General features: G+C 36.8%; 1 protein-coding gene and 1 long non-coding RNA gene across 2 annotated transcripts; one reads left to right on the top strand and one right to left on the bottom strand.

The window, feature by feature from the left end:
- Positions 1-10,143: 10,143 nt before the first annotated feature.
- LOC141637525 (uncharacterized) lies at positions 10,144-12,786 on the bottom strand. The gene is made up of 3 exons (XR_012541808.1): positions 12,449-12,786; positions 12,195-12,342; positions 10,144-10,514 (listed from the first exon to the last, which is right to left on the bottom strand). It is a non-coding gene; the product is annotated as an uncharacterized LOC141637525 (long non-coding RNA).
- On the top strand, positions 11,746-13,475 carry LOC141637524 (transcription factor DIVARICATA-like). Its single transcript, XM_074447003.1, has 2 exons — positions 11,746-12,583; positions 12,795-13,475. Exons 1-2 carry the CDS (start codon positions 12,153-12,155, stop codon positions 13,252-13,254), a joined length of 891 nt encoding a protein of 296 aa, XP_074303104.1. The 5' UTR covers positions 11,746-12,152; the 3' UTR covers positions 13,255-13,475.
- The last annotated feature ends 608 nt before the right edge of the window (positions 13,476-14,083 follow it).

Genomic DNA, 14,083 nt, shown 5'->3' with positions numbered 1-14,083 from the left:
GAAGTTATTACATATTCGGGGATTCAAATAACAATCCTATAAACAAACCCAAGTTAAATAAAATGGAGTCTAATTAAATGTCAAAAGTTAAGACAAGAAAAGTGACGACACGCTAAAGTGAGGGCCGCTCCAAGCCTCGAACTAACCCATATGCACATGCCACATGTCAAGTCACTACTCCCCATATGATCGGAAATATCATATAATGTACCACATATATTTAAAAATATTTACATTCAACCTCAATAATATGAGTGCTACTATATGACAAGTGTATGCAATATAAAATGTAAACATGACATGCATAAATGAAATATGATAACACAAGTATCTTTCAATTACCACACCTCTAATAAATCCGGTGACGGCAACGCAATACAGCCACTAACATCCCGACCACAGTCCGTAACAAGACACTAGGGACACGCCCACGTACAGTGCCGAGACCGGACGCTAACCACACCCCTGCCAGATGTCGTGACACCACACGAGTCCCTCTATATATATACTCAAGTCATGAACGTGCACTTCCCTCTTAGAGTGAGAAGTTTCAAGAGGCGACCCAAGCGTAAGACGTCTTCCAACCCGTTTTACACCTCCTCAACAACCTAACACATTACATCAATACTCCACCAAGAATCCCCTCCAACATCCACAAGTAGCCAATGCATACGACAAATGCCGATTATACCTTTCCATATTATCATGAATCATAATATTACATTAATGCACATGTTCATCATTAAACTAACTTACTAATCAACAATCCTCCCTTTTTCATGTTATAATGCAAACCCAAATGACAATATGAAGTTAATACCTTTTAGTCCTTTACTCACCAACATAACACCCCAATATTAGTATGCAACCAACATAAATTCCCAAACTACTAATCATATTATAATGCAATTGTGACATGTATTATGAAATTCATGTCAATTAACACAAATGTAAACAATCATATTACTAAGACAATGGTGGGCATAATCCGGTCCGGACCGGAATCTAATGGACCGGAATCGTAATTAGATCGGAATTAAAAATTTCGGTCCGGTCTCGGTCCACCATTTTCTAAGATTCCGGTTTTCGGTCCGGCCCGGGACCGGTATTTTCTGATCCGGTCCGGTTTGGACCGAAATTCCCGGAATTATAGATATTTGCAATTTTTTTTCTTAAAATTATATTTTTAATCCGGTCCAATGGACCGGAATTTTTGGACCGAAATTTGTAACAGTGGGCATGTAATGACAAATTTCGGTCTGGTCTTGGATTGAAATTTTTCAGGTCCGGTCCCGAACCGAACTTTTTGTATTTTGGTCCGGTCTCGATCCATGATTTTTGTCGATTTCGGTTCCGTTCCAAACCGGTTTCGGTCCGGTCTGGTATTGGACTGGTGCCAGCCCTAACTAAGACCGAACAAGGAAACCCTACCTCTTGCAAATCTTCAATCAGCCAAAGCAAGGACACTAGAAGGGCTCCTCTAGGAAGACTCCTCATACAACAATTAATATAAGAATTATCACATACCCTAATTAAATTCCCATAAGACAACTCTTCCAAAATCTAGGGTTTACTAACAAAATAAATAAAGAAAAAAGGATAATTAATGACTTACAAAATACAAATGTAAACAAATAAAAAGGTGAAGGCTTGAACCCCAAATCTTCAAGATAAGATAAGATTTTCAAAGGATAAGGTTGTTGGGATATTTAGAGAGGGTTTTGAAAGGTAGAGGGGAAGTTTGGAAATGTATAGGATTATATAATGAAGGGAAAATCTCAAAAAGAGGGTATTTATATCAAGGCTCACTCTTGAAGCCCAACACGTAAAAACCGCAGTTGTTTGTAAATCGGGAGAGTAATAAACAAGATCCGGATTGGCCTCTCGAACGGCTAAAATTTAAATGTATAATACATGTTTTTCGGGAATTCTAAGTTCCCGAATCAAAATTGTTTGTAAATCACACGAATGATTTCTCAGGTCAGAAAAAAGGGGGCTCATAAAATTTGAGTAGCGCAACAGAGGACATTTATGCTATCAGTGTGCGATAAATCAGTCCCGCGCTTAGAGAGGATACTCGTTAAAATTGGTTTTTATTCTTGTTATTTGGTGATGAAATTATTTAGGGTAACTCCTGGAACGACCCAAGACATGTGGTAACAAAACCGGGAGAAAATAAATACGACCTGGAACGGCCTCTTTAACGGTTAAAATTGAAGTGTATAATACATGTTTTTCGGGATTCTAAGTTCGCAGTACAAAAATGTTCGTAAATCACACGGATGATTTCTCGGATCAGATAAAGCGGTCTCACAAAATTTGAGTATCAACAGAGGACATTTGAGGCCGCCTGGTGTGCGATAAATAGTCTCGGGCTTAAATCGGATATTCGTTGAAATTGGGTTTATACTTGTTATTTGGTGCTGAAATTAATTAGGGTAACTCCCAAAGCGACCCTAAACACATGATAGAAAACCGGGAGAAAAATAAACACGGCCAAGAACAGCCTCTCGAACGGCTCAAATTGAAGTATATAATACACGTTTTTCGTGATTTTAAAGTCCCAGAACAAAAATGTCCGTAAATCACACGAATGATTTCTCAGGTCAGAAAAAGGGGTCTCACAAAATTTGAGTAGCAACAGAGGACATTTGATGTTGCCGGTGTGCGATAAACCATTCCTTGGCTTAATAGGATACTCGTTGAAATTGGTTTTTATTCTTGTTATTTGGTGCTGAAATTAAATAGGTTAACTCTTGAAGCGACCCTAGACACGTGGTAGAAAACCCGGGAGAAAAATAATACGACCCGGAACAGCCTCTTGAACGTTCAAATTGATGTGAATAATACATGTTTTTCGGGATTCTAAGTTCCCGGAGCAAAAATGTTGGTAAATCACACGAATGATTTCTTAGGTCAGATAAAGCGGCCTCACAAAATTTGAGGAGCAATAGCGGACATTTGGGGATGTCGGTATGCGATAAACTAGACTTGGGCTTAAATCGGATACTCGTTGAAATTGGTTTAATACTTATTATTTGGTACTGAAATTGAATAGAGTAACTCCTGAAGCGGCCCTAGTCAAGTGGCAGAAAAACCGGGATAAAAATAAACACGATCTCGAACGGCCTCTCGAACGGCTCAAATTAAAGTGTATAATACACGTTTTTCGGGATTCTAAGGTCCTGGAACAAAAATGTCCGTAAATCACACGGATAATTTCTCAAGTCAGACAAAGGGGTCTCACAAAATTTGAGGAGTAACAGAGGACATTAGAGGCTGCCGGTGTGAGATAAACCAGTCTATGACTTAAATCGAATACTCGTTGAAATTGATTTAATACTTATTATTTGGTACTGAAACTAAATAGGGTAACTTCATTATTTTAATTTGAAGATTTCTTTTTATGCAATTGTCCATCTTTTAACAACCTCGGCTTTTTATTTAGTTAAGGTTTCCTAGTAATATAATGCAGTTGCACCCGTACACTCGGTCGAGTGCACCAACCACTCGGCCGAGTGGACACAATCAGGAGCTGGGCCAAACTGCCCAGAGGCACTCGGTCCACTATACTCGGTCCGAGTAGAGTGCCACTCGGTCGAGTACCCTGCTGTACTCGGCCGAGTGCACTACTAGAAAATACGGGGTATTACATATTTACATTGATGGTGAGAAAAAAAAAGTGCATTGTGTTAATATGAGTAATACTTTTAATTTAATCTCATTAAACACTAATCATTTAAACTTATCAATAGACCTATTCAGAATAGTTGTTGTGTTCTTGATATAAGTAGAATGATCGGTATTTATAATACCTTACAAGAAACCAGAGGCACTACTAAAACCCTAGAGACAACCATCGTGACGTAGCCGTCACTACTAAACCCTAATGGGCCTAATATCCTAATACCCTCCCGCAATCGTAAAGGCAGTACATAATACGAACTTTACGATTGGAGAAATACAAAGAAAAGATTGGAGAAATACAAAGAAAAAAAAATATAAAGAGAAATCGTCATCTGTTCTTCATCTTCATTAAAGATCTCCATTTCCGCAAGGCTGGTAAACGAGTATAAACTCGCTAGAAAATTTCTTCGAACAAGAACGTTAATTTTTTCGGACTTGTCGAAAGTATGAGTTAATTTGCAGGAACCCTAATCGAACCTGACAAATATCAATAAAACGGAAAATTATCCGTCAAAATTTCAAGATCTGGAGAACGTTAAGTTTTTCGGACTCCAAATTTAATTGCGTAACTACTCGCCAGTCAATTTAAGCACCACCTTGAACGGAAAAGAAATCATTTATCAAGATTCAAAATAGAGGAATTAAGCAGATCTTTCTCTTGTAATGAGTATAATGTAATATAGTCAACATAGGTAGATGGCTAACAGAGTATTGACTCCCATGAACAGAGGTACGAAGGTCATGAAACCTTGCCTCACATGGTTACAAATTTGCAATATACCCATTACCCACGCACAATCTATTGATCGGCCATGGTAAACTTCTTTCTATTTTTTTTTGTTTTTTAAATAACTAGTCATTTTTTTTAAAATAATAAAAGGTCATGAATCCTGCCGGTGAGCGATGTAAATTATTAGCCCACCGGCAGGGCAGCGGAATTTTGATTTAGGCCTCAAGAGCGAGAGGCTCTGATACCATGATAAGATTATAGAGGGGAGAGATTGCATAAAGGAATTATATTGATAATAGTTGTTGTGTTCTTGATATAAGTAGAATGATCGGTATTTATAATACCTTACAAGAAACCATAGGCACTACTAAAACCCTAGAGACAACCATCGTGACGTAGCCGTCACTACTAAATCCTAATGGGCCTAATATCCTAATATATAGTTGTGTTTGCTCCTCTTTATTTGGCCAACTTGTGATCTCTGTATGAGCCTGCCCCACCCTCATCCCTCTCAGAAGTATCACAAATTTTCATTGAAGACGAACATTATCCGTTATAAGTTGAAGATGAATAGTGTTCCTCTCACAAAATAAATGGATAGTGTAAGTGGGGGAAAATTGATACCCCACTTATCCTTCCACTTGCATTTTGTGAAAGGGTCACTACCCGTCTTCAGCTTATGACGGATAGTGGGTGACAATGAGACGGACCGTAAAAGTATAATGAGATCATTCTAAAACTAATCGACGATAAGATGAGGATACTTATGTAACATTTCTTTAGTGGGTAATGTTAACGCCACTACCATTTTTGTTAATGTCACTCAATTACAAGTCAATTATATGGGTATCTTACTATTCATTCTCTCACAATTTGAGTGGCATTAACAAAAATGGTAATGACGTTATCATCGCCCTTTCTTTATGGGTTAAAGTCATTTTCACACTTGTTGGTTGCACCAGTATTTAGTTCATCGAACCTAAGTCAAACAACCATGAGATCTTATATTATATCACAAAATCTCATTGAAGACGGCACGTATCCGTCACTTTGGAGTGACGGATACCATTTCCTCTCACAAATGACCCAAATAGAGGAGAGAGGGAAGCACATGGGGGTGTCCGCACCTTGTCCCCCCTATCCGTTTTGTGAGTGACATTACCCGTCACTTGCTCCGACCCGTCTTCAGCAAGACTAACTGATATTATATTACACACATGTGTAGGCTACACAAATAACATTATATCTCCAGTGGTACAATAGTATCATACAACCAAGTTATATCATATCGAGCTTATGTGTAATTTTTTTGAGCTTTCTTAAAGTTAATTTTTTTTATGTTTAAGTGAGTTCAGAAATTTTATGATATAACTCGACTTCTTTAAAACAAAACTCGAAAAATTTATTATATAGCTCGGGTTCTAGAGCATACAACTGGATACAATTGGTTGTAGGATCTATTAACTGTGTAGGCTAGGCTCACATCCGTTAGATGAATAGAGATTTCATCTTACAAGATCAAAGAGATTTCATTCTAAAATCAATTGATAATATAAAGCGTAATTCTCATCTTAATTGATGTGGGACACTAGATGTCTACATGTGATATCTCTTTATGAGTTAGAGTATAACTACTGAATTGAATGGTCAACTGACAAATTAATGTTACCTCTATTTTGGTCAATAATTTACAATTGTTTTCTACATGATTATTAAGGTAATAAGAGAAGAATGATTTTATAATTATTAAAAAAAAATCAAAAACAACTTGAAATGAGGAGGAAATATAATAGACCTCACCCATATGGGCTGGTTTATTTACTAGAAAAAAAGTGTAAACTATTGACTGATACCTTTTAAATAGGAAAGTGTAAACTATTTTTCAATAAAAAGGGAGTAACATTCTTTAAATATAAAGATAAATTAATTAAGGGCGTAAATATGAATGCACAATTGTGCTATACTTCAAGATTTAGATAAATTTTATCAATAACGCTTGTAAATTTAATGACCAAACCAAAGGCTCGGTTCCCACATTCTTGGTTGATATGGGCTTGGACACACAAAATTATAATAAAGAAGGTTTGGATAAAAGTGTTGACGATCTTGAGATAAAAATGGACCGGGTTTATGTCGATTAAATAGGTTAACATGTTTGACCCAATTGAGTCTGCATGCCTGACCTATTCTAATCCACATGTCTATATATTATTTTATTCACGATCATCTTCCCTTACACCACGTTTGTCTTGATTTATAACTAACACAAATTCTCATTTGTGATAGACAATATTCGTCACAATTTTGTGACGAATCAAATAAAACTCACTTGAATAGATAAAGATAAGTCATTTGTAATTTTCTAGACACTTTAATTTATGTCTTATCATTTTATGTGGGTAATACTCGACTCATCACACGGGAAATTTATTATGGATATACCTAAAACATTTGGTTTTCGGCAAACTAATCAATTGCATAAATAACTACGATCGGACTTACGCCTAAGAACGCGATTAAGCGTGCTTGCTGAATTATAATCTTGTGTGTCCAAGCCCATTTCAACCAAAATTTTCATATATAGCGGAAAAATGAAGGCTAAAGTTTTTATTTTTCAGGAGGGACAAACGGCAACGTCTCTAAATCCGCCACCGTTTTACCGCTACTCCAAGAACAAATTGTGATGTTATAAGTATATACTCCCTCCTATTCACCATTTTCTTCCCTATTTCCTTAAACGGATTATTCAGGTTTTCTTCCCTATTTCCTTTTTTGGGTTGATTTGTGTGGTCCAAATTCAATTTCTTATTTTTTGTGGAAAAAGGAAAGGGGAAGAAAATGGTGAATTGGAGGGAGTAGTATAATAGGCATATTGTACTTTAACGGTCTTTTTAACTCTCCAAGATTTCACTTCACTAGCAACCTTCTTCAAAATTTCATTCACCGAAAAGAAAACAAACGGACGGTGAATAATGCAGAATTAGAGAGGATCGTATAAGCTCAAACACAATTCTCGTGTCAGACGACCTATTGTGACCATTTTTATGGTCAGATATGAACATCTAACATAAAATGTTACGAATACCATTTAAACATGGTCACTTAAGGTGCCGTCTAAAGTGCGACCTACCGAAGCTCAACTGCTCAAGGGAGAAGGGACTTATCTTCCATGGAGTACTTCTTACTTAACATATTTACGAGAGAATACACAATCAATGGTAGACCTGTACTCGGGCCGGGCTGGCCAGGGGGCGGGCCGGGCTCTCCTGGTCAAACCCGGACCAGGCCAGGGGGAAGAGACGGGCTTGCCCGGGCCGGGCTGGGCTGGGATATGCTTGACCAGGGCCAGGACCAGAGGCGGGCTAAGGCCGGGCCGGGCTGGCGGGCTTTACCATTTTATTTTTTTTATTTTTTTTTTGCTAAAATGGCGGGTCAAGGCCGGGCCGGGCTGGAATTTCAGGACCCGGGCCAGGCCAGGGTTAACGACGGGCTAAGGCCGAGCCGGTTCGGTTCAGGTCAGGCTGCATAAAATAACGGGCTAGGGCGGGCTGGGTCCGGGCCGGGCCGGGTCAGCCCGTGCTGATGGCCAGCTCTAATCAATGGTGCAAGAAATGGATGTCACGTGGGCCACACAAGACTTAATATTGCCTATAGGTCTGCGATGAGATGACGTAATCAAGTAACCAAATGATTCACGTGGAAATTAGAATACCGAACGCTCCAACAGGCATTTCCAAATTAAGTAATATAATCCGTTTAAATTATACTATACTCCGTCGTTGGAATGTTACATATTTGGACTAGGGATTATCGGCTGAGTAATCCTTGGGTACGTAGGGGTACCACATTATTACGTACCCCTCTAACCAATATAAAGATATTAGAATTTTTTTTTTGACAATAATAAACTGATTATATTAAAGAAAACAAACACGTGTACATGTAGTTAGCCTGTAGCCAGGAAGCTTACATGCATCAGTGAGGATAAAGATAAACAAAGCGGATTTCTCGGAAGGAATTCCGCACACTAATTGGTACTGGCAAAGATCTTGCCAGAACTGAAGATAGTTTACAACAAGTAACCTGAAAACAAACAGAACTAAGGCCCACAGAATGAGCATACCGCATAGCCAATAAAAGAGCTCTAGTAGAGGCGTCAAAAGATGCTCTTGCCCGTACGACATTCGATTTGGAATACCCCAAAACACAATTAGAGATACAACAGGTGAAACAAGTCGTTGTTGAGACTCGGCGTAGTGAGATAGAGATTGTGACCGCATCTTCTTGAAGTAATGGTTTGCCTGAAACAAGGTAAGGCGAAAAAGACACAGAAGAGGAGTTCAACAGTGAAGAGCGAACCTCAGATAATTGAATATGTGAATGAAGCAGATATTAGAATTGATTACATGACTTAGAGGAGTACCAAAATCTTGTACACCGGTGTACTTTTGAATTATTTTTATATGCCTAGGCGTATCAGCGTTCCAACTATAAAATATTACTTCTTTCGTCTTGATAAGTTGTTAATCCGTATTTTTTTAGACGGGAAAAAATGACATTATTAATGATTTAAATCCAAACCGCCAAATTGATAATGATTTGTGTAAAATCCAAAGTAAGTATAATTTCCTCTCCAGCCATTACAACAACTCTATCCATATGAATCCTCTCCATTCGGTCCGGATTCTCTACATTACCCTTCTCTCTATTACCTATTCATTACTTATAAATGGACCGGATTGCTTCTGAGGACAAAATAAAGGGCCCGAATTAATTTTGGGCACTACAATCTCCCCCTCAATTTTTATACAATCTTGATAATAAATTTAAACCGTTATTTTTTCTTCAAATCAAATCCTACCCATTAATAGATAATGGAGAGGAGGAGGTAATGGATCATCAAAATTAATTTGAAGAAAAAAAATTGACGATTTAAATTTATCAAAATTGAGGTGGAGATTAAAGTTCTCAAACTCTACTACTATCATTGAAGGAATACAAGTTGCTTATTCACATACTAAGTTGTTACATAGAGTTTGTTAATAGCATCTATATATACTCTGTAACTCAAATTATGATTTTCACATCTCCGATAAATCCAATGTTAACAACTACTCAATAAGTTAATTAATGGCATATTATACTGTACAACCGTCGCATGCGACAAATAAAAAAAACTAGACCATTTTACGATAAATAGTGACTACTATTTTCTCGGTATAAAATGACTACTTGTATTGAGATAGTTACGCAGTATTTTTTAGGGTTTTTTGTCAGAAAGTACCTTATATTTAGGGGTATTTGTAAAAATACTACCTTATATTATTATTTTTGTTTTTGACTACCTTGGGTTTCTTTATTTTTGGACAATAACTACCTATGTTAAGAGTCTAGACGGAATTGGTTAGTTTTCTGGCTTTAACCTATCTCGCATGAGTCATTTATGTTTCAAACTTGCTTAGACCATATTTTGGGAAGTCATGATATACTTACGCTTAACTTTAAGAGATGTTTGTAGTTATTTTTGAAATGTGAAAACAGAAATTATGCTTATTTGAAGTTAAATTGTGGTTTGAACGATCTTGATCACTGTTGTTTGGTGTTAAGAGAGTAATGTGAGATAGGTTAATGTCGTTAAATCGACCAAATTTCGCCATATTTTCAGCATTGGTAGTTTTTGAACAAAAAAAGAGAAAATAAAGGTAGTCTAAAACAGGAAAAATAATATAAGGTAGTATTTTTACAAATACCCCTAAATATAAGGTAATTTTTTAAAAAAACCCTATTTTTTAATATAAAATGATCACTATTTATAAAATCGATTAGCAGTAATAACGGTCCTCGGGAATCAGACTAAGCTGCGCAGTATGAATGAGGATGATGAGTGGCTCCACCATTTCGGGAGTAAGATCTACCAGTGGCTATGTAGCAGTAGCTGACCCAATAGATCTCTGCCATGTGTCTCTCTAGTACTCCAAAGGGTACACCCTACACAATCTCGGTTCTCCAATCTCTCCATGCCACGTGTCCTTCTATGCCCCAGTACCCTCTATCAAAGATGTTGGCGCCTCTTTTCTTTACTGTTGAATACCACAGTCTACATGCAGGAACCATTCATGAATCTGTCGACTAGTTTTTCTTTGAGACGGTTTTCACATAAGACGAGAAAATGTCTAATATTTTTTTCGTATAATAAAAGTGAACATATACTTAATGATTCTTGAAATATTTATTTCAAACGGAAAAGATTTATCTGAAATAACAATTTGTTGATCAGTAAATACTAACAAATTATTATTTTCATCTTAAATTTAAAACGGGCCAAACAATATAAATGAGACAAAAGAAACAAAATATTCAAGGATTAGCAAAAGTTTATCTCATCTATTTAATTGAGGTGCTATTAGACCCGTTTTAATCTCAAAACGTAAATATTTGTTTTAAAGAGAGACTAAATACATTAAAAAGGAGCCCAATTTCTCTCCATTTCCTAAAAAGAAATGGAGAGGCAAGTTCCTATTAATGGTCCGGATCGCATTTTGACAATATCTAACGGTTCTCAATTTACGCATAAAAGTAAAGGAAAAATGGGAGTGAAAGGGATAAATATTATTAAAACAGATTGTGAGAGGAAATGGAGAGAAAGGAAATGGAGAGGATCCAAATCCATTAAAAAGGTACGACAAAAGCGTCTCTCAATAATTTAATGAAAAACCGTCAGTGATAATCATTAAATGAGGTGATAAATTATCATGGGGGGTTGTATTTCTTCTGTCCATATACCATTCTTTTAGCATTATAGAAGTTGAGTCATCATCAAAAGAAGCTAAAGCTCAGTTGTTACTTTGATACAAGATTAAGGTAATTAATCAGGTGTTGACACTTGACACATTGATTACAGAGCTTCTAATTGTCTGGTCTTGAACATGTGGAGTTGATAAAACAAGACGGTCTTACAATGTGAGACGATCTTTTTGTATAAAAAATCATTCATTTATATTGCTTAAAAGTAACACTATGACTATCATTTTCAGCTACTCCTATCTATTCTTTTAGTTTCTTCCCCGGCGGCCGGCACCTTCTCAATCTTCCTTAACTTGTTTTGTTTTTTAATTTTTTTAATACTTTTCCCTAATTCTTTTATTCCCGAACCATCCTTTCTGTGTACTAAAACAAGGTAAGGACGCGTAAATGCAACCCCTTACTCCGCAACTTGCATGAGCCTTAAAACAATGGTGCAATGTTATTTTATTGCATTATACATTCTAAATTAATAATACATGTCTTAGCCTAATGATTAAAGCAGAGATTGCAACGACTTTGTACCTCATTTGACAAAAAAAAAAAAAGTTTCACTATTTTTTAAGATATGAAAGATTTTGGGTAGCTTTTTTTATAGATGGGTCTTTTCTAAGATTCCTCAAGAGAGGAGGAATAGGCAATAAGGCCTATGCAAGGGTCAAGGGAGAAAAAGTAGAGTTATCAGGAGTATCTTGATTCCTTACAAAATGCTCTTGCTTCTCTCTTTATTCCTCTCATTTTGGTGGCATTGTAAAGTCTCCACCTCTTGCATTTGCTTGCTTTCTAAGTTCTTACTATCTTTCTCTTAAAAACCCAAAAACCTCTTAATTTCATTGATCACACCAATTAAAAACCTACAACTTTCAGAAACAACCACTCTGCTTAGGGTAAGACTGCGTACATCTGAACCTTCGTTCGATAAATATTTACTTTAATGAAGTGGGAGATGGAAGTATTATCGAACTTATCATCATACCTGTCGAATGCAAGCTGGTTGATAGATGAGAGTAGAGTTGCAACATGGACTCCAGCTGAAAACAAAGTATTTGAAAATGCTTTAGCAGTGTATGATAAGGACACCCCGGATCGTTGGCAAAAGGTTGCAGCAATGCTTCCTGAGAAAACTGTGAGTGATGTGATCAAACAATATAAGGAATTAGAAGATGATGTTAGTAACATTGAAGCTGGGTTAGTCCCGATTCCTTGGTACGATACTACTTCTGGTTTTACCTTAGAGTGGGTCAACCACAATGGCTATGATGGGTATAAGCACAATTATAGTCCTGGTGGCAAGAGGGGACCCGGAACTCGGTCTGCCGATCAGGAGAGGAAGAAGGGTGTTCCATGGACTGAAGAAGAGCACAAGTAAGCGCTTTTCTTAACTGCTACTCCGCCCTATTCGTTTGTTTACTTTTGTTTAAAATCACCTGAAAAGGAACGAATATAAACATTGACCAAGACAAAGGGAGTATAATTTACGAGTATGTTTTACTTCGTAATTATGATTTAATCACAGTAAATATGAGTAATCCCATGGTAAAAGTTGACATGTGTGTCACAAATCTGGCTTTGGCAGGCTGTTCCTACTGGGGTTAAAAAAATATGGTAAAGGAGACTGGAGGAACATTTCAAGGAACTTTGTGGTGACAAGGACAGCAACTCAAGTAGCAAGTCATGCTCAGAAATACTTCATCAGGCAGATATCAGGTGGCAAAGATAAGAGGAGAGCCAGCATACACGATATTACAACAGTAAATATCGAGAATGAACATCTTTCAGCAGATAAAAACAGCAACTGTAAAATGTCAAATTCACCAGATCACTCAGTAATTTCTAGGTTAACTCAACCTCAGGCTTCTTCAGTTTCAATGCCTAAAACACATTTCCAATGGGGTGTACCGAACAATGGCGCTGCCATTGATTTTGAGTCGAAGCAAGGGAACATGATCATCTCACCATATGGGTTCCATATGCAGGGACAAAATTTGCTAGAAAACTATCTTGGAATTCAAGGGATGGGATATACTCGAGGATGATATTACTTATATGTTCTTAACTAGATGTGGTCTTAATTTTAGTACTTTGTAATTTTGTATTGTGTTCTTGCCACACTTTGTTCAGTTTGATGTACTGTCTGTGAATATTATAATTAGTCCATGATATTCTAAAATGTAAGACAAGCATGAGACTATGATTTGGATTAAATGACACGAATGTTCATATAAAAATAGCAGTAATTAAAAAAAAAAATGCAAGAAAAAATTACTCCCTCCCTCCGTCTAGTCATTTATTTACCTTTTACTGTATATTCTTTTATACTATTCTTTTAAGACCGTAAACTACAACCCTACAAGTGCTCTTCATATGTAAACAAAGTCGAACAAGAAAACTATAACCTCATCATCTAAGCACTAAGCCCCATGTCACGAGATGACTTTCGAGAAGCTAACTGTGACAACCGGCAATGGCAGTCTATTACCAAAAGTGGTTAGTCTACACCTCTTTGGTACTATCTTTGGTACACTGTCGTCTAAATATCCAAATATGATCAAATTTACTGAGTAACTTGACCTATACCATGGTCATTGCAGATTCCACATTCCACTAAATAAAGCTTATATGCTTCATCCCAGCATATATCAATCAAGATCTTTTCCTAGGATATTCTTTGGTGAAAGAAGGGGAGGGGTTACTTTCACTAATAAAGATGGAGATTACTATTAACCTAATCAGATACGACATATCGAACAAAAATGATCCATTAAGATAAGTGATTAACATTCCAATGTCCGGGGACCAGGGGTATATTTCAAGAGCCATTAAACTAGCTGTTATGAGGGAATTAATACCAGGCTGGAAATACAA

The sequence above is a fragment of the Silene latifolia genome, unplaced genomic scaffold (genome assembly GCF_048544455.1).
Source record: "Silene latifolia isolate original U9 population unplaced genomic scaffold, ASM4854445v1 scaffold_119, whole genome shotgun sequence".
Taxonomy (NCBI): domain Eukaryota; kingdom Viridiplantae; phylum Streptophyta; class Magnoliopsida; order Caryophyllales; family Caryophyllaceae; genus Silene; species Silene latifolia.
The sequence above is the reverse complement of the archived record's forward strand: the minus strand, read 5'-3'. Positions and strand labels throughout refer to the sequence as shown.